General features: G+C 28.9%; 1 protein-coding gene across 1 annotated transcript in view; it reads left to right on the top strand.

Moving 5' to 3' along the window:
* LOC119686344 (5-hydroxytryptamine receptor 1D-like) overlaps positions 1-21,597 on the top strand; it is a 121,342-nt gene extending 99,745 nt beyond the window's left edge. The window contains exons 2-9 of the mRNA XM_038100913.1: positions 7,247-7,475; positions 7,603-7,728; positions 11,798-11,914; positions 16,765-16,837; positions 16,977-17,296; positions 17,579-17,710; positions 17,903-18,028; positions 20,518-21,597. Of these exons, the coding sequence (XP_037956841.1) occupies positions 7,254-7,475; positions 7,603-7,728; positions 11,798-11,914; positions 16,765-16,837; positions 16,977-17,296; positions 17,579-17,710; positions 17,903-18,028; positions 20,518-21,189 (1,788 nt within the window). The 5' untranslated portion in view covers positions 7,247-7,253 and the 3' untranslated portion in view covers positions 21,190-21,597. The remainder of the gene's footprint in view (positions 1-7,246; positions 7,476-7,602; positions 7,729-11,797; positions 11,915-16,764; positions 16,838-16,976; positions 17,297-17,578; positions 17,711-17,902; positions 18,029-20,517) is intronic.
* The last annotated feature ends 1,146 nt before the right edge of the window (positions 21,598-22,743 follow it).

The raw sequence follows: 22,743 nt of genomic DNA, 5'->3' as shown, positions 1-22,743 counted from the left end.
TCCTTTTCATGTAAACGCTATGGCGAGGAGCTGTTAACCCTACACACCCATTTCAGCCACAGATTTTCCAAGCTAAATTGCCACATTGGCATGCGTTGGGTTAATGCTGACATTTTTGGTTGATTTTACGTTTATTGTGAACTAAAACCATTGATGTTTCAAAAATTTCTTTATATTATGTGCTTGTTTCAAAAAAACCAAAAAAAAAAAACAAAAAAAATAAACAGAAATAACATAAATAATTTAAATGTCAAATTAAACATTTAAATCCCTTTTTGGAAATTTGCATTTAGTGTTGTTTATTTGAAAAGTTCCGTAACAAAACACCCATGATCTTAGCAACCACAGCACTAAACTGCACTTTGCAGTTGTGTTTTGTTCTCCAAAAATTGCAACAATTCCAGTAATTCGTCCTGTGCGAAATGAAATGCACAACTCTAAATCCTTGAGTGCCAACTCTGTGAGGCCATATCACCAATTGCTCCAACAGTGGTCGAAGTAAGGTTGCTAGTGTTAAAGCGAAATATTTGGCTTTAGCAACCGACAATACAATATTGGAAAATTCATTCATCATCTGGCAAAATTCAGTTACTAAACGGAGCAACTTAATTTGGGATGGTTTCTGTGGTAAGAAGAAAAAACTTTAAACAAGTCGAAACTAGTCGAAACAAGTCGAAACAAATGCAAGTGGTTCCATTAAAAGCAGTAAAAATTATTGCAAAATTGAGAAAAAATTTGAAAAAGGAATCATTAAAGAATGAATACTATTTTTGATGGTCATTGCTAAGTGGAATTTTAAGTAAGAAGAAAAGCAATCTGTAGTAAATACTTTGTACTGAAATGATGATTATAGTTTTTAATTTTCTGTAATATTGATTTACTTCGTCACATCAGTTTTCAAAAACACTTATATAAATAATTTATTTAAATAATTCAAATGTATTTTTAATGTTTTGACAAGCATTTGTGATATATTATTATAAAACAAGGAAATCCAAAAATTGATTAAATTTTTTTATAATATTAAACAATTACAACATATATATTTTATTTTGTATTATAAATAAAAAAAAAAATAATATATATATTTATTATAATAAAACTCCAAATAGGTGTTTTGTGATAAAGTCAGAGAAATCTTAGAGAATTAAAAAGATTTTTTATTTTTGTATATTATTGTAGTATTGTATGGTATTTATATTAAGTTCCCAAATAAGATTCTATGCACAAGATATTATACAATAAAAAATGTCTCTATCATCAGGTTAAGGACTCTACAATTAATAGGCATTAATAAATATTAATAAAATATAATAATTTTGTGTGTTGTCCACATTTCAATGCAATAACATGAATTGATACATATATTATATATTATTAATACTTATTAATGTCTATCAATTGTAGAGTTCTTATACTGATGATGACTCTCAAGGAGAGTCAAAATATAAAATATATTATATAAAAAAATATTAAACAAATATTTAATTTAAAAATGTGACCTGTAGCCGAAAATAAAATATATAAAAAACATTATTAACATGACAAGATCGAGAAACAAATTCAAAATGGAATAATTAAAAATAACTGTAATTAATTAATTGAATTATTCCACAGCTTGTATATGATTTCGTTATAATATAATACAGCAAGTGAATTGGTTAATGAACTTTCACAACTAAGTAACAAACCTCCAAGTTTGAACATACAAGTCAAGTACAGCTTTGGGTCAGTTGGCTAATAAACACTGACTCTGAGCTTTAAATTTAAGTTCAACCATTGATACTGGCAGTCTCAAAAAATTATTTACAAATTATTAAAAATAAGAAATAATATCAGAACCACCGATGTTGAGTATTTGTCAATACTCGAAATAGGTATATGGTCAGCCAGAAATTCAATTAACTAATAAATAATAAAATATTTTGTTGTTGAAATTCACTACTGCTACAAATATCTCTCTTTTAAAACAATAGTTTCTATAGTTTCTTTTATCATAATTGACTTTAAAAATTAAATTTCAGAAAAAAGAATTTAATTAATGGAAGGTACTTTCTTCTTTTTTTCTTTCTTAGCATAACAGTGCAGCGTGAATCTGTATTTCATCAGCTACTTCTTTTCACCATATTCTATTTACCATTAAGAAATCTCAGAGAATTAAGAGGAATAGAATGTTACAAATTAGTGAAAGCTACTTTTTTCTTTGATTTTCCTTCTTAGCATTACAAACCGAGGGGACCAGTAGTTCCTCAATTATTTCTCTCCACTACTTTCTACTTGCCATTAAAAGATCTCAGAGAATTGAAACAAAAAAATGTTGCAAGTTGGTGGAAGCTACCTTCTTTTTTTTTCTTTCTTAACATTACTATCCAAGAGGATAAGCTCAACTACTTCTCTCTACCACTTTCTAGTTGCCATTAAAGAATCTCAGAGAATACTTCTATCTTCTTTTTTTCTTTCTTAGCCTCCAATTCAGAAGGATCAGCTCAACTACTGCTCTTAATCAGTTTTTGTTCACCATTAGGAAGTCTGAGAGAATTAAGAAGAAAATAATGTTATACGATAGTAAAAACCACCTTCTTTTTTTTTTGGCATTAGAATCCACGGGGGTAGTTCCTCAAATACTTCTCCCCACCACTTTCTATGCGAGGCTTCTTTTCTTCAGCGCTGTATTCTTATTTTTTTGTAATCAGTAAGTATTATATGAAACCATATTTTTTAATCGACGCCATTTTTTGTTTATCATATTAGGTACTCACATAGGCGGCTTAAGACTGTTACTACCACTAGGCATACAGAGATTACTAGAAATAATTCTTATATTGAGTGAAACTATCTACGTAACTTGAAACCTGTTTTTAGGGCAAGGATATTTTTATGCTTATACATTTTTATAAAAATATAATAAAATTTTATTTCTGTTGAGAAATGGTTTACTGTAGAAATATATCGCAGAAACTCAGTTAATTTAGTTTCTATAACCGATTTTCACCTAATTTTTTGTTTAACATATTTTATATCGTCAAATGTTAGTCTTTAATATTGCGTATTCAACTTTCAATTTATCTTGACAAATTTTTATTTTTTTTTATAAAAATAAGACTTAGTTCTTTTTCTCAGTTCTGACACTGCAATAACGCAACAAAAGAATAATTCTGCACGGTGTAATGCATTTTCAATTTTCGTATACAAAAGTGACAAATGAAGTGAATGCGTTATCCTTGAATGTGACACATATTTTTATTCTGAATTCGCAGACATAAATATGTTTTTATGTTTTTATTTTCGAGTATTAAGCCTCATTCATACTGCAGCAAAATATATTTATATTTTATTTTTTCATAATTTTTTTGACATTTTTCATACACTAAATGGAAAACTTTATTTAAAGAACTCAGAACGCAGAACTCAGAACGCAACTGAGATGTCAAAACTTTTGGGTTTTATTAAATTACATATCTTTTTACTTTTTATGACAGTAAATGGTTTCGCCGTCGCTCAGTGAGTATCTCGTTATTGACACTCACTGTGTGGCCATGTTCCTTGCGAGTATTATTTTCATTTAAAAACTTTTAATGTATTTTATTTAAAAAGTTTAATACGTTATTGATCCGAATGCGACTATAGCTGTATCCTAAATAGAACTTTGCCAAAAGAAAGTTGGTGTCAACATTGTACAGAGATTGCTGTGAATTGTACAATACTGTGTCTTCCAGTTTTATATTTAAATGTGTTATAACAAAATATATGTACAAAAAAAAAAATTTAATTTAATTGCTTAGAAAAAGTATGAATGTCTTCAAATTTCTGTTATAATTTTTTAAAATCTGCTTAAGAGAAAAATCCTATTTCAACAGCATTTCAGTTGAGTTCATTTTTCAACACTGTAAGTAATCGCATTTCACATTTTTTCCCTCTGCCTTTCATTGCAATATTTTCTTTTGTTATTGCAACTCCAGTTTCATTTTGTTGAGAAATGTAAAATGGCGACAATTTGTAACGCCACAATCAAGTCAAAACAGTTGTGGCAACTACTCCAGCTACTCCAACTATTCGTCACTAAGAGCCACTAGAGCAGCAGTGAAGTTCAGTAATAAAATTTCGAAGCTGCTACTGCCTGAGTAAGTGCAGCAAGTCGGTTTCTTTCTTCACATTACATGCAACATCACTAGTGGTAACTACATAAAATGTACCTTAAAATATTCCATTTTGGTTTCACATGGCAAACATATACATAGTAGTTGCATTACACTCTTCTTGCCACAGACCGCTTACCGCAAAAATTTTTTAAGTCTGCAACATTAGTCAACATGGTAAGAACTAACAGCTAAATTTCAGTTATTGCCATTTCCGCTGCCGCTACTACCACTTCCGAACTCCATCACAGCTGAAGAGTATCCCAATGACATAATGAAACTTTGCTGTATAATTGGATGATTTTGTCAGCTTTTTGGTGTGATTAATCAAAACCAATTGGGAATTCTATGTAACCAGGCAACAACAAACATTTTATGAGGAACAACAAAAACAATGACAACATTAATAAGGCACGAACTATGAAAAATTTTTACAATGTGGCAACTTGATTGGTCGTCGAAGCGCCACACCGAGCACGTACTGACTTCTTTACACAAATAACAATTTTTTCAAGAATATTTTTTTTAAATAAATTTACTATGCCAGACATTTTAATGAGAAACATTTGTTTTGGGAGTATGTGGCCATCATAAGAATTGATAGCACTGTTTTTACGCAATTTGTTGTTAAATTGTCGCCATTGTCACTCTGAGGAATAATTTTTAACAAATTAAGATATTATGCTTATTTGCGATGGATGGGACATATGTCTGCATGTATTAAAATATATTGCAGATATATTACAGGGCTGAGAATAAGAAGTTTTTTATAAAAATAATAATGATGCTGCAGCAAGGACCGTTGATTGCTTGAACTTATTTTTTAAATTAATTATCTGATTTATTTCTTATACAATATTTTTATCAATGCTTATACAAATATAAAGCAATAAAGTAAAAATATCAGCATAATTTATTAGTTCAACATCTCTGGCAAATTTCCTCAACATATTTAAAGCAATGATACATAGACTCTTTGTACTAAGCAGAGATGATATTAGAACTCACGGATAGACTCTCTATGAAACCAAAATCTGCAATTCATTATATGTAAAGTGCAAATTTAACTGCAACAGATTTGTCCATCATGGAATCAATTTTTTTGTATCACCAAAACAAAACAAAACGTTTCAAGGTGGTTCATTATAAATCTAAGAATCAATTACGATAACTATGATTGGCGTAATAAGCCAGGTCAGCTACAATATACAGTATTCCCTACATAATAGTAATGATATATATCATTATTATATATGGGAAAAAATCTGTCTTCGCACTTGTAGTATTCGAAAAGGTTATTACAACCGATTTGTTGGGATTGTCTATAAAAGACAGAAATTATTTGTAGGGGAAGAGTGAGATTATAGTAAATTTCATTGAACTGAAATAAAGTGCTATAATTTTTTTTTTAATTTCAATTAAACTATTTTAGATGTCATTATGTTAATATTAAAACTTCTTTATGTACAGATGTATTCTGACAATCTCAAAGCTTATGCAGACAAAATGATTATTTCTCTAATATTTATAAAAAATGCTTTCTAAAAAATCATAAAAATATATAAAATCTACATTTCTTGGTTAAGAGTATTAATTGCTCATTATTATATTTACCCACAAGTATATTACAGAAATTAACGGTATTTAAAATATTCACTAAAAAAATAATTCTTAAATAATTCTTAATAAAAATAAAAATAATTAAATAAATTTTAAAAGCATAACATTTTTCGTTACTCGGTGCGTATGAGTAATTTTTTAAGATAATTTTTATTTTTTAATTGAAAATTTTTAAAAAATGTAAGCGAACCATAAATAAGATTAAAATTAAAAAATTTTGTTTTTTAAACATTAAAAAGTGATTTAATAAAAATTAATTGTTTTATTCAGTTCATGAAGTCCAACATTTTATTTTTATTTTCATATATAAAAATGTGGGGTTTATGTTAAAGTTTTATTTCATTATGACAATTTCAAACCTTTTTAATACATTTATTTACATTTATTTTTTTATTTTTTGTGCTTTGCAAATCAATGCATATTCAATTCTGAATACACAATAGACTCGATGGTTGTGGTGCCACATCTCCTAACAGTAATATTTTAACAATTTAAGCTGTAAAGCACATTAAATTAATTAATAGGTCTCTTAGCTCTTTCCTACGAATTATTTTTGTCAAAGAAAATGTCAAATTTATTATTAATAACAAAAATTTGTCATCAACCATGTATTGTCGCGCTAAGAAACTCATTTTTTAAGACTTTTTTATTTTCAAACTACAAATTATTATTTAAGTATCTATAGCGTTTTTTCTTATTACATACAAAAAAAATAATCAATTTAAAAAAACTTTTCACTTCAATACACCGTGTGATACACAAATCAATAGTAAATTGGCACCGTGCAAAATAGACAGCCATCTAATGCTAAAAGAAATAAATCATCAAATAACTGACAGAAGTCATCCAAATCTCAAGACATGTCACAATCCATAAAAAAAAAATACTTTATGTATTCAGAATTGAATATGCTTTGTTTGGCATACACAAACAAAAAAAAATAGATATAAATAAATGTATTGAAAAGGTTCAAAATTGTCATAATGGAATAAAACTTTAACATAAACCCCACATTTTATATATATAAAAATGAAAATAAAATGTTGGACTTCATGAACTAAATAAAACAATTAATTTTTATTAAATCAGTTTTTAATGTTTATTAAAAATTTTTTTTTAATTTTAAACTATTTATGGTTCGCTTACATTTTTTAAATATTTTCAATTTAAAAAAAAAAATTATTTAAAAAATTACTCATACGCACCGAGCAACAAAAATGAAATGCTTTAAAATTTTACTTAATTGTTTTTTAGTGGATAGCATAAATACCTTAAATACCATAAATTCCTATAATATTTTTTATAAAATATTTAATAAAAACATCTCATATTATGAACATTTTTTTAATCTGAAAAATATTTAGTTAATTAAATTTGCAGTATATATTTTTTCGTGTCATTTGAATTATAAAATGAACGTAAAATGTATTTTGTCAGTGTTTTACGAATATTTTTAAAAAATGTATGTACTTTATTTTATTTACTTATAGAATTGCAATGGACTTGAAAACCGGTACACTACTAGTACCACCCACCGTCAAGAATTCCAGCTGTTCGCATCCACGCTATTCTACACACAATTTCATTATTCATATCGGTATTGCGGAAACAATTGAAGCGCTATTGATACTCATCCTAACACTGGGCGTTATTGGTGCTAACGCTTTGGTAATATTTGTAATAAACAATCGCAGATACTCACCGTACATACATCAGCAGGTGGGTTTTTGGTTAAACGCTAACGGCGTAGCCACAATGCATATCGAAACAAAACCGGAGCACAGCATGCTCAGTAGAAAAATTTTCACATTCATTTTCTTCACTGTCTTCTTGTTTTATATTATAGCCTCGTTACCTGCTAACATCCCTGGCGTTGAATGATCTCACAATCGGACTGCTAATCACACCATTTGGATTACTGCCAGCACTATTCCATTGTTGGCCTTATGGTGAAATATTTTGCCAAATACAGGTAAATACCATAGCTGAACACAAATAATTCTTCGAATACTTTAAATCAATCATGGGAATGCTTTTGTTCTTTTTATCACTTATAATATTTATGAGAGACATGCAAATATATATGTATTTTGTTTAAGTGAATATATGGAACACTTTTATATACCAGTTGATATTTGAATTTTTAACGATATAAAATATTTCCATAAAGAGAAAATGAAACTGAAAAATTCAACACTATAAAAGTGTTTAAAGAGGAGTGTTAATTGTTTTGTAAGATAATATGAAATTAAAAAAGAATGAAGTTATAAGTATTTACATGATATGATCAAAAAGTTTTGCGCAGAATTTAGTAAATAACTTTCTAAATTTATTGTCCTTTTTCAACAAAAAATGTTTTAAGTTTACTATAGTTTTTCCAATTGTAGTTCTCTGAGTCAAATATTTTATATTTAAAAGCAAAAAATAGGCATAGTGAATGGGCTATTAGGATTGCCGACCACAAACCAGGACATTGCCTTAAAAAATTAATTATTTTCTTTTGCAATTGGGAGCAATGTTTGGTAGCTGTGACAAAGCCGCCCTATCCTCAGGTTAAAATGGATAGCTGCTCTTAACACACAAACCTTTTTGGGCAAGCAATTATTATTGACGATATACATTTTAGGTGTGTATTTATATTAAAAGTATAGTAAGAGCAAAAATAAAATTTTTTTTATTGAGTAATGAATCAAATAGTTCAACTGAATTTGTTCAACTCAACTGAACAACCACGGATGCTGAAGTCGTTTGGAGAGCCATAAACTACGATTTTCAGTTATATCGTTATATCGAACAGTTATATCGTAAAGTAAGCTGAAGTTGTTAGGCCATCTTTTGGTGGTAGTCAATAAGCAACAAAAACTGACAGCGAATTCCATCTTATCAACAGTCCCGAATCTGTATAAAGTTCACCTTCTTTTGCATAAATGATTTTAAAAGAGCCTTAGAAATATTTTAGGAATCGCATGTTTAATCGAAGCTTAGTATATACTTAGCTTAGAATCCAAAGTTTTCGAAATGTGATCAAATAAAATGTATAGGGCTTTAACAAGATCGCTGATATTTATTTGACGATAAATCCAATACCATTTAATATTTTATTTTGTATATATTTAATTTGCCAGAATAGTTTTTATTAACAAAGTGGGAGCAAATATGTTTGAATTTTGTCACCTTCCTATCTCGTATTAACGATGGTATAATCGTAATAAACTATACAACTATAGTTTGTTTTTTAAAATTAAGAATTCAATGATATCTTCATAATAGGTTAGGTGTATTTCTGTTTTTTCTTTCTCCCTAGCCACGCTTTGGGTGGTATATTATTTATATTTGAACAAAGTTAAAGATTTGATTAATCTTACTGAGTATAAGCCGAGCATAGACCTATTGATCTATAATACCTATTGGTTGTTAATACCTTTTGGTTGTTATTACCTATTGGTCTTTAATACCTTTTGATCTATTTATTATAGACAGACTGTACATGCACTGCGACCTGAAAGATCCTTTGTGCATATTGGTCTATAATGTAATCTATTGGTCCATTTAGTATTAGCAAATGGAGTTAATCCTCGAAAATATTTCTAGTTGGCATCTTTTAGAACGTCCACACTTGAAACTCCATTCCTGATACAATTTCAAAATTGTTAACCCCACAAGCATTTTAGAAGTGTTCTCAATATTGCAGGACATAAACGTCGATATATTTTTACAAACTTTTAAAGTCGGTTAAGAAAAGAAATTAGTAACAATAATTTTGTCAGAAAAAAACATCCAATAACACTGAGTAATAAAAATTAAACTTTTTTTCTCGTTTTTAATTTTTTAACAATGTTAATTAAATTTTATGTTGTACTGTGGAATTCGAATTTGTGACACGTTCATTCCTAGATGAATCTAGAATCTATGGCAATAACGGTGTAGAGATATAATATTAAAGTTTTTAAGGATTAATAAAAAGTTTTTGTTTTAAGAGACACAAACAGTTATTAAGACATCCTTCTCCAAATTCCCTTCCCTTTCAATTGTTTTAAGAAAATTTTGAAAAATTTTCTATATCGACAGGCTATTTAGGTAAAGATGTCTAAGGCAAAAATGTTTATGTATTTATTTGCAACAAGTTTACTAAAGACAAAAAATTTGTATATATTAAAAAAAAAAATTATCAACCCTTTTTTATGGGTTAATATTAAAACACCATAAACAGATTCACCATAAAGATTTTTATTGAAACCTACATCTTTAAACTTTAACACGTTATTTTAGAAGATCCAGCAGTCCAAGAGAAAGAAGGGGGTTGTATATTTAAGCAACTTAATCAAACACCATTTAAAAATCAAGAAACTAAATTTAATGATGCATAGTGTGAACTTCCATTTTGTATTTTAAAGCCTTGTTTATAAAATCGACTATAGACTATAGGACTATTTTCGCTATGAAGTGTCTGTTTCAAGTTTAACCAAACAAAACATTTTGTGTCCATTTCACCCATTTCATTTTTTTTTTTTGCTGTGGAAAGCATCGAAAGCCACAGTGTGAGACATGAACCCACTTCAACCATGGGAGAGAGGAATGAGAAAATAGACTTAATGCCTAGTGAACTATATTCATCTAAATCAGAAAGCAAGGGAATGAACTAAGTTGGATGGATGATATAGAAGGATGAGGGGTTGTGGCTAACTAGCAGGGGTGGAATCAATAATACACTTTGTGACTGGGGTCACGAAAACCGCGGTTATATAAAGGAGTAGTGGAGAGGTTATGGTCCACTTCATCGAAGTAGTGGGTCAGGGACATTTTGTGTGCCTTTCATCCATTTCAAGTGTTACTAAATCCAACTTAAAACTTTGAAAGTATGCTATATTTAACACGTAATACTATTATAAGGCGCATTTTTAATTTTCTTTCCGTTCTTGTATTACTAAGTGATACTTCCATTAAAATACTTAATTTTTGCAAATTATATTTTTCAAAAAATCTTACTACATTAAAAAGTTTAATTATCTTTAGCAAATCATTTCAATATATAAGTAAATAAGACTCTTTTAGTGCTTAACACATTAAGTATAGAAACTTTAAATTGCAGTTTGAATTTCTTTAGCTTCCTTATAGTTTAAATTATCCGCCATTACGGACTTACAGCTCAGTGCTTGCATTCACTTGCATACTGACTTCCTCATATTAGGTTACTTAAACAAAGTAGGTAACTTGATTTCCTACATGCCTAATCTTAGTAGATAATAATGTTAAGATGTTATAAAAACAATACAAGCCCATTAAAAACTTAGAGAACAATGGAAAGCTCATGGTAACGTGCTTACATATCATGCATGCACGTAACTGCCACCAATGGAAGCTAAGCCTGTCGGAGAGAAAAACTTCACCAGTTCACGTAAACAACAAAAAAAACAAAACAAAAAAAAACATAACCGAAACGAGTACATGACGTCCAATTAAGCAATTTCCAAAAACGAAACGGTGTCAGCCGCGATATTTAGTACAAAAGCAGGTATGTTTGCAATTCACACAGAGATTTATGGTAACATATTTACGAAAAAACTGAACCTGAGCGGACTACTGATAATCGTTACACATTTACCTACGATGGCAACACTCTTTTCTACCTCGGTTCTATCTGTGGTAATTTCAACATTTGGCGCAATTTTAAGCCGTACTTAATTAACATTTTTAGTTTACAATTTTACTAATACTACGAAAACGAGACTGCGTGTGTTGAAAGTATTTTTGGGAAGTTTTTACTTTCCTCTGAGTACGTAAACCAAGAGACACCCACAGAAAGACACCAACGTAAACTTTACTGTTACCAAAAGTATTCCAACGACATAAATGAAATAAAGTGCAACTAATAAAATTTTAAAATAATTGCAATTACGAAAATTTTGCGATGTAAGATATTGTGTACACTGCAAAAAATAATATGATAGTTGAAGAAGTTTTTAAGTTTATATGATATTTTAAGAAATTTTACTCGGCTTACATTTACTGAACTTACATGTTTGCTTTTTAATCTTTTTAAGGCTTTACTGCGAGGTGCTCTTTCCCAGCAAAGTGCTGTGATATTGGTTTGCATGGCTGTCGACAGATATATGTGTGCACTGCATCCTCGGAGATACTATCAACATTCCAGTAAAAAGGTAAAAATATTTTTAAATGCATTTAACGTAACATATGTGCATACGAGTACAATATACCATACTTTATTTTATTAAATGGCAGGAACGTAAGATGAAATCTTATACTTCAGTTTCGATAAATATTTTTATATAATAAAATTTTGTTCAGGTAAAAATGTCATTAATAATTTAAATACTTTAGTCATGTACATATATAAAGCTTCTTATAGTAGTAAGTTCCAAGTAAAATTTACTTTAAATTTAAGTAGAAAGTGATGCTAAATTCAACGAAAAATAATTGGAACAAACTATGTTTTATTTTTATGTTATCAAAATTATAAATATTTGTCATAAGAGACATTAAAGCCAACAAATGTTTTTTAAAAATTTTTCAATGCGAACTTGAAGAGTATTTAAACCGAGACCAAGTACTGTTTTCTAGAAATTTTTTCAGAATACTTACTCTTATCTAAGTGGAGTAGAATTAAGCGTCAATTGATAAATATTATTTTCTCATTTCAGAATTGTACATATTTTTCTCAATAAAAGTAATAACATGAACTTGTCACACTTTTCATATTGCTCATAAAGTATCCTTGTATTTTAGGAATTTCATTCAAATAACATTAAGAGGAATTAGTAAAACCAAACAATTTAATTTTTAATACCTAAAAACTTAATTCTTTAATTCTTTTACACTGAAGTAATTACACTCTTACTGCATTTAAGATGTCCTTAATAAGGAAGGAGTCCAGAGAACGATAAACAAAAACGAAGTAATGAAGTACTATATGATAAAGCAGGAACAATTTTATCTAAATACAATGACATAATTATGTACTTCACAAAAATGGAAATTATTTTCATGAAGTAAATAAGTATCTTTTTTAAATGGGTCAAACAACAATCTAAGCATTAAGAAATGCACAGAAAAAAAACACAAATAATTTAATCCGCTTTAGTATTTTACTGAAAACTGCAAACTGTATCTTTTTTCATTTAGTTTATAATAGTTACTGATATTATATGGTGATTTTAAATATATTTTAAATAACAATATGTTTCCAAAATTATTAAATTCATAGATTATAGGTAAATGCATGATTCTACCACAAAAACGCATTTTCCAAGAACAATATTTTGAATTTAAATTTTATTTAAATTAAATAAAAGAAAATAAAGAAATTAAAGCAAGTAGTATATATATATATAAATCTTTTAATTTACGTATACAAATCTTCGTATGTAAATAGAACATTGTTTGCTATATACTTTTATAACAGTACTTATAAAGCTGATAAATAATCTATTCAATAATCTAACGAGATATAAGCTAATAGGGCAGTCATACTGACTCCCTGACACTGACAACTTCTCTCAGATGAAGATATGCGTAATCCAAATGGCGGCCAGGCAAAGACAAGATAGCCAATAGGACAGTCATAATGACTACCTGACACTAACAGCTTCTTTCAGATGAAGATATGCGCAATCCAAGTAACGGTCAGGCAAATACAAGCTAGTAGAATTCGTCAATATAGTGAAGTGGGGAAGTCTTTGCTAAGTGCCTAGATATAGTAAAATTGAAGAAAATTATTTAGGAACATAGAAATATTCACCATTCAGGTGAAAAATGACTTATGGACTAATCCCGAAAATTGTAAGACTGCCAGAAAACTATGGTCTAGATTAGATAGAAATACAACGAAAAGCCTTTTGGACTTAAGCTAAGTTGCAGTGCGTGTTTTGAGTGAAGTAGTAACGAAGACACTATGCTATTGCACCAATTCTTTAGCGAAGATATATTTTAACAAGTAAACTATACAGAAATTGCTATGATGAAGATCAAATAGAATTCATTAATGACTTTCTATGGCTTTGTCTGTGAATCTTTTTTGTCGAATCTTTTTGCCTTTATCTACAGAAGCAAATGATTTAACAAGAACAATACTAAAAGATAACAACAGTTACTGTCACTCACATCTCTCAGACATCTTTAAGGATATCCCAAATGTTTCAAATCTCTAAGTAAAAATGATATTCTATCAGCATAAGCCCTCTCAACCTAACCTTAACCGAACCTTAGCATATTGTAAAAGAAAAACTCATGTCCAATAAACGCTTAAAAATTTTTCGTGAATGAATTTAAAACAAATTTTTAATAAGAAACTTTTTTATAATGCTATAATATGGGACTATAAGTAAATGTGAACCATTAGTTACCGATCTACCTTGAAAAACGCTATATGTGATGTCGTGGCATAATTGGGCCATACTTATTTAAAACCGAAAATAACACAATGTTCGTTACAGAACCATGAACAACGAATTATATGTTTAGGTAATCAAGCTCTAGATGCCTTTTGGTTGCAACAGAGCTGTGGATTAAAATTAATAGCTTATTACTATAAATTAAATGTATGATGTCTATAGTACCTCTAGAAATAGAACTATGTCTGTGACCCTCTAACATTTCTTATGGAAGTACTTCCTCATAAAAAGCGTGGCCATCTACATCGTGTGATTTAGTCACACAATCTATAATGGCTTTATAGAAGTACTTCTATTCTAAATCATTGACTGATACGGACAAAAACAACGATTCCACAATTGGAAGCAAATATTGAATGCTTCAATCTTCAGATAAAGTCTTAAATATACGAAACATTTAGAAAAAATTCATGGCTTAGAATGTGGTTTGCCAATATAATATAAAGCCATTAATGCGATTAAAAGAATAAACAAAAATATTTGTGGTTTATTTGCTAAAATTGTGGCTCCACTACTAATTTACTTTAAGTTACTAGTATAAAATATAGAATTCAATGTTTATAAAAAAAAAATAATTTCTTTAGTATAACTAAATTAATAGTAATTGTTCACTTAACTACAACATAATTTCACCGTATTATTATTAGAATTTAATAATACAAATTGATTATTGAATAAATTGAGTACAATCATTTTAATTACAAAATACAGTCATTTACAATATAAGTTTAAATAAAAAGGATATTAAAATTGCATTTTCTGTCTTATGATTAATAATTAATATAAATCTACTTAATTTAAGATGACATATATCAGTTCAATTTTTAATTACATTTTAGTAATGAATGTTGGCATTTCACTATTAATACAAAAAGTATTGATGATTTAAATAAAGCTTTGCAATGAGACTCTCTTCAACTTTGATTTTACATACTCATAATACCGTAAATCATCACACCATATACAATGTATATATCTAACACATACATACGAACTATATATATATAACATAAATTTGCTTACATGTTAACATATATCAATTTGATGCATATATAAAAACAATATTGATGTAATCATATATTTACATATTCCATATATATATATATATATATAGATAGATATATTTCTTAAATACTTAATGCATTGCCTTTGACTTATTTTGAAGCCATTTCGTCATTTCTCATTTAAATAAGGGAATTATTTTATTCAATGCTTTTATTTAAAACAAAATGAAAATATTAATTAAACTGCAATTTTAATACAAAACATTGTATTCTTTGCAATTAAAGCGTATGTACTTCAAGTTAATTAAAAGAATTCGACATTTTTTATATGTTTTCATAAAGAATTGGTTTTATTTTAATTTTTTGCATTGAAATAAAATTAAATTTTTATGGTAAAGATTAAATTAATTTTATGAAAACATTGCATGTTGACTCAATTAAATTGGTGTTTCATTTATAACTAACCGAATACGCACACATGATTATGGTTAACTGTTAGCATAATAATATATAATAATCGTATGTACATCAGGAAAAGATTAAATAACCATACATTTTTTTTAAATGACTTATATAGAGTAATTAAAGTAATTAAGTCATTAATTAAGCAATTAAAAAATTACATACCATTTATATGTTACATAAATCACTCTACTACAATGAATTTCTTTTAATAACAAAGTAAACCCCTTCACTGCATTGGCGCAGACACTTAATGCTAAAGTTATTTTAAACAGACTAATAAGTAAACAAATCCAAAGTGTAACTAACAATAGCAAAACGACAAAAAATAATTAGAAAAGGTAAAGAACAAGATACTCTTTATATATTGCGTATATATATTGTGTATATAAATATGTATAAAAATATATATGCACATAATAAAATAAAATAATAAGTTGACGAAAATATATATATAAATGATTATATTTAATAATATTTGATGAAGACATCTACAATAAATTTTCTTGACATTAAATAGAAGTGCAGTTATGTCAGCTTTTTTTTAAATTTTTTTGTTAATATTTTTTTGGAAAGATCTTAATAGGATTTAAATCCATATTTTGCGTACCGTAGTCCCAACACAGATAGTCCGTGCTATCAAGACCGTACTGTTCTCTCAAGTTACAACAAGTTAATTATTATTATTGCAAATCATTTATATCAACGAAACTAAACTCAAGACTGAAAATATGTACATCTCTTTTACAAGAATGCTTAAACTGAACTATATGAGAATTATATGTTAACCCACAACAACATTATTGTCATTGTCACAATAAACATTGATCATTTTTTGATTTACAATAACTTTTAAAACTTTTTAATGAAATACTATAGTAATAAAAATAAAAGATATAATTTGATTTGCAATTATGGTCTGTCATAATTAATAGTATTTATATACAAAATACGTTTTTATATACAAGATGAATTTTTTTATGATAATCCTTAATATGTTTAATAAAATTTTATCATATCGCCAATATCAGCTTTAAGTTTATCTAAATATTCAATACAATATAAAAGTTACACATTTTCATTTTCAATATAAAAAAAAAAACAAAGAAAATCTCATTTTTGGCATTCCCACAGGGTTGTGTTGCCATACTCAGTCTCACATGGATAATAAGCCTGACAGTTTTTGGATTTCTCGTATTGCCGAAAGGTAAATGTTACTTAATGACTTTTACATTATTCCACAGCCATTAAAAGTATACGTTTTACACTCTTCTTATATTTTACTATTTTTGCTATTCGAAACATTTTTGCAAATATGCAACAACGTGTGTGCTTGCCAAAATTAGGTTACTACTTCAACGGCTCCGGTCTAATGGCCTGCGAACCATTTTACAGCAAACCATCATATCGTATATTGGCGACATGCGCCCTCTACTTTCCCACCACAATGGTACTGATGTACTGTTACGGCTCCAGCTTTCATATGAGTCGTTTCAGGCTTAACGACCCAACAATGCCGCTTACTGCCGCTGCACATCATCCGCATCATCATCATCATGCATTAGCAGCTTCTTCGACGTTACCTAGCACACCAGTCATGAATTTGATGAGCATGGGCTTGGGTATGGCTGGTATGGGAGGCCCCAAAAATACAATCACAAAAAAGGTAGGTATAATTAATTGAGTTTTTCATTACTGACGCGTACTTAACATAAATCTCTTTGCTCCTCGTTTCTTACGATAAATTTTTTATTTTGCTTCATTTTGCTCTTAATTCATTTTATTCTTTTTTTGTTTTTCGTTTTCTTTTTGCATTTTATTTATTTATTTTTTTTTTTTGCACTTTAATAATATTACTAATTTGATACTACTTATATATGACTTCAAATATTACCTGCCAGCACGTTTACAAGAAACACGTTTTACGTATGCTTGCACTACATTGCAGATTGTACCAATACAGGAGAAGAATTCGAGTGGCTCAACGTCACGTTCAATGGCAGCAATTTCATTGGGTTTCATTGTTATGGTCACACCATGGACAATACAGGAGATTGTTACCGCATGCACAGGCTCGAAGGCAAGTTGCGCATACATAATCAATTCCTTCGTTTGCTCGCATTTGTATTTGAGCGCTACACCAAAGTAGATAAATTATCTATTTTCCCCCACCTTAAAATAAATTTTTCCCATTCTGTGAATTTTTTTGAATTTCCTAAATTTTTATTACCAACAAAATTCGTTTATCGTTCACTTTTAATTTTACTTGCAGCTTCCACCTTTTTTGGATTTTTTAGTTACATGGACTGCATTGAGCAACAGTCTCTGGAATCCATTTATGTATTGGTTGCTAAATTCGGACTTCCGTCGCCTTAGTCGACACCTGATGCCAAATAAGGTAAAATTAAATCTTGTGTTTAATATTAAGCAATTTATTGAAAATGTATTCAAAATCCTCCCGATAACAGACCATTATTTCTTACATAGAGTTGAAAAAATAATTTAAATAAAACTACAAAAGGTAGAAGTAATGTAGTGGTTCCATTAAATGTTTTGACTTTATGTGAAAATTAAGCTTTTTTTATTCATACATATTTATTAAAAGTTGTTTAAAGAAGTTAACCTTAACTCCAAATACGCGTACTGTACTTTACTGGAATACCCGAACCGTGTATTTATCTTTAGCTAGACATCTATATTGGCCAGACTTTGACAAGATTTATATTTTCAAATACAAACACATATTTTCGAATGATTTCTGCAATTAAAAATTCATATGTATTAGTAAAAACGTGCGAATGTATGCAAAAATCTTGTCAAAGTCAAGCCAGTATAAACACCGATTAAGTATTTTCCATTAGAAGTAGCGCAACTCCTAGTATATGTACTTTAATAAAATATATTCACTTTATATATGCACATCGTTAAGTATTTTTCATTCATATTAAGTTAGCATTATTATTATGACATGTTCTATAAATTACAATCACAATTTAAGAACTTAGTCTATTCACATATGCTATCCAGCCGCCCCTTGCGTAGGGTTGTCATCAAATTTCCATTCCTATCCGAAGTTACTCTTGTGAATACTCGAATCATTTGGAAGTCCAATACACTAGCTAATTAGACCAAAGCACTCTATTTCGGTGATAAGTTTGCTACCTTTCATAAAGGTTGTTAGATCCCTGGCCTCCGAAACTACCCTAGTCTTCATGTGGCAACTGGTATTTCTATCAAGAACCAGACGTTGTGGAACAGTTATACCGCTGAACATTCGGTCGCAATGCCTCAGGGAACACCACGAGAAGGTTGAGAATGACATTTGTGCTGAGAGGCTTTTTGAAACGCTTGCATACACTTTCATCCCCAGTTAGCAGTATTGGAAGTTTGAAATATTAATCGCGTCTTATCTCGTAGTGCACGTACATTACCTTAATGGAATATCTTTATTTTATGTTTTTCTGATATAAATCATCTTTAATTCCTAATATGTGTGCTGTATTTGAATAATATATCTTTACCTTATATTTCAGTATTTATGTACATTCCCTTTGTAACAAGATACTTAAAGTTAGGGATTCATCATCTTTAACTCCGAGTATGCATACTGTGACAATAAGATCTTCACTATATATAAGTGAAGTTTCTATAAGGTGTGTGAAGGGTTTAGTATTCATGGTATTTTTATGTTGAAGTATATTTATCCGTATCTACTTATTATAGGTTGTAAAAATGAGTTTCCATCTTAAGCTCCCAGTATACGTACTATAACTTAATAACTACATTCTATATTTTTATTCTAAATTCTTTTACATTTATATTTCTAGGAATGAATGAAGGATTTTTCATATTTAGCTCACAGTATACTTACTGTACCTTAATAACTACACAGGTTGTTTTTATTCTAAATTATTTTCCATTCGTATTTCCAGGAATAGATGAAGGATTTTCCATATTTAGCTCACACATCTTGTTTTTATTCTAAATTATTTTTGATTCATATCAAATTATTACATATTTCATAAGAAACTTATTTTTAATTCCAACCATACATACTGTAACTTAATAAGATATATTTCGTATCTTTAACTATTTTATCTTGGCATTAGAATAGTAACTGTTATGGAATCAATTTATTTTTGGCTTTCAGATGTTCAAAATCTATTCATCTGACTCCAACCGTAATGTACACTCATTTTAAATCGAAATGAAATAAAGCTACAGAAAAAATATATTAACTAAAAAATATCTACAATGACGATACTCGTACGATACCATTAAATACTATTAAAATAAAATTTATTTCCATTTAGCTTATATGCGATTGATTATTGTTAACAATTAAGCACAACTGCCGAGTCGGCAAACCAATTAACCGATATAAATGGATTAGTTTAATTAACATAATTGTTCACTTAATTACAATCAAATTAAGTTATAATTAAATCACTGAAAACATCTAACAACGCAGCATAAAAACGATTTAAAATTTTAATGATTTTAAATTGAAATTAATTAAAGTTTTTTGCGAAAAACGGAAACGGATACTGCTTTTTAGCTTTCGTATGGCAAAAATTTTATTAATAAAAAATTAATTAATTTAGCTTGCTTTAATTTATTTATTTGTTTTTTAATTACTTTAAATTTACTTTAAATTTAAACATTAAAAAAGTTTTTATTTCCACACAAATTAGTACAAATTTTTCCATTTCAATGTTGAACATTTTTGACGCTGTAAACATTGTCCTAGCTACTCCCATATTGACTTTGACCCAGACAATTGTACAATTCATAGAAATTCATGAACTCTTGAATAAAAACAAAAACACATATAAAATACCAATGTCTTTTGTCTTATTGCTTGTTTAAATTTTCATATATTTTCAGTGTTTTCCCACCGAGGACACACCCGAACATAAATCAGCTTGTTGTCACAACAATTCCGATTTTGAAATAACCACTTTGCCAATGCCACCAGAGCCGCCCACATCTCGGCCACCGGGCAGCAGTAGCGGTATTGGCGGTGGCTCAGTACTCGGCATTTGTGCACGTGCCCGTACCAATAGTCTTAGTCGTAGCGCCTCACAGTATATACGCGGTCATCATCATGGTCATAGTCATCACGGCGGCTTTGCGACCATGCGGCCAGATATTGAAGGCTTATCCGAAAAGTATTGGGGCGAAATACTTGAGCGTACTGTAAGCTCAGGCAGTTTGCATGCCATGCAAAAGAGTTTTCCACTTAGTCAACATCATCACCATCACCACAATACACCAGCGACCATGACAACCTCATTTAGCAAACATAGTGATCTAAATTTAACCATATCCGAGCATGAACGCGAACAAGACGGCGCCTCAAATACTGCCCTCGAATGCGAATTAAGTAAATTTTCGAATTCTGAGCCAAAATTGTGCGAACACATCTATCACGATGCAAATTGTGCAAAAAATAAATCTGCACCGAACGGCGCGTCAGCAACTAATGCAACTTCGAACATAGATGATACAAAACATTCAAGCAGTTTTACCAACGGACGCAATATACCGGATATTTAGTACGCAGAGGATGTCATATTGGCTAAGAGTCATACTAGACACATTTGCGGACACATCGCTAATAGCCATATTCCAGGAAAATGCGCTAAAACCACAACTCGTGCCGCAGTCACAATCCGCCGTCAAATGTTGTAAGTGTGATAATACCGCTGGCCGAGTACCGGAAGTAAAGTGTAAATATTATAGAGCAAATAATGAAAAAATTATTTTATAAATAAATAAGTTGCGTGTTTGATGTGTAGTTGAAGCAAGTACATATAACAGAAATACATAATTCAGATAATTCAGAAATTATTGGCAGAGTTTAGAGTGAAAGTACGTAAATGTTTAATATCTAATATGTGTGATAATTTCAGTTAGTTTTTTATTTATAAAATAAATTCTCATACCGACATAATCGTATTCGTACTCATACTCATACTCATACTCATATATAAAGATTCACTCCGCACTTCAGTATAGTTTTTTCAATAAGATTTGAAGCGAATCCTATATTTTGTGATTGTCATGAATTTATGTAAAATTTTAAACAATTGTAATGAAATGATTAAATTTAATTAATATAAATAAATTACATGTAAATTTGAAAATAAGGTTGGTTATAAGTAATTAATGTAATTTCGTAGTCTAGATCAAGAATATTTAAATTATTTGTGTGAAGTAATATTAATGTGGCAATAATTGCAATTTATCGCATTTAAAATTAATAATAAAAATAAAAACTTTTGTGAGAATAAATATAAAAAATTAAAGTATAAAGTATTTTAAAATTTATTATTATTCTTATAATATGCATTAATTCAAGAAGTGTGTAAGTATGTTTTATGAAAAAAAATTTATAATTTTTGGCTTCAAAATATTATAAGAAACTTTTTACCTAAAATCTTTGGTTTATATCCGAAGACTAATGGATAAATAAAAGACCTAAATAATTATAAAAATTACAAGCAAACATTCTATAATCCGTAAACTAGAAAACTTGCTACTACGACTTGAATCTCGTTTAAAAGATAACATCGATAAGTCATAATCCTTATTTATCTCAAAAGCCACTTAGTCCCAATTAAACCAAGTGAAGAATGTAGTAAAAAGTTATGAATTATATGGTTGCAAAGAAAAGTTACTAAAACACCCTTGTATATATATATATTTAAACTACGATCAAGTTTTTACTTCAGTGCATTGTTTAGACCCGCGCTTCCCAACGTTTTTGTGACCAAGGACCACTATGACAATTTTACCATAAAGTTCAAGAATAATAAATTGTATGATTACTTTAATATGCTTTATGCGTCTCTAGTATAATATATGTATAATAAATTGTATAAGTGCATAGGTACATATGCACTTATATAGAGACTATAAAATAGGTATATTATTGCTTGGAAATTTTTATTGCTTATTTTCTAATAAGTGAGGTGTCAGTGGTCAAACTACCATCTCGTGGACCACCTGCGCTTGACGTGTTGGTATATTGCAAGTAATAGCTCGTAAATACCTTCAACGAATATTAGTTAAGTTGTTCCAAAACGTTAGAGGTTTGAGAGTTGTCTG

This window comes from Teleopsis dalmanni, chromosome 2, assembly GCF_002237135.1.
Source record: "Teleopsis dalmanni isolate 2A chromosome 2, ASM223713v2, whole genome shotgun sequence".
Lineage (NCBI taxonomy): Eukaryota > Metazoa > Arthropoda > Insecta > Diptera > Diopsidae > Teleopsis > Teleopsis dalmanni.
The sequence above is the reverse complement of the archived record's forward strand: the minus strand, read 5'-3'. Positions and strand labels throughout refer to the sequence as shown.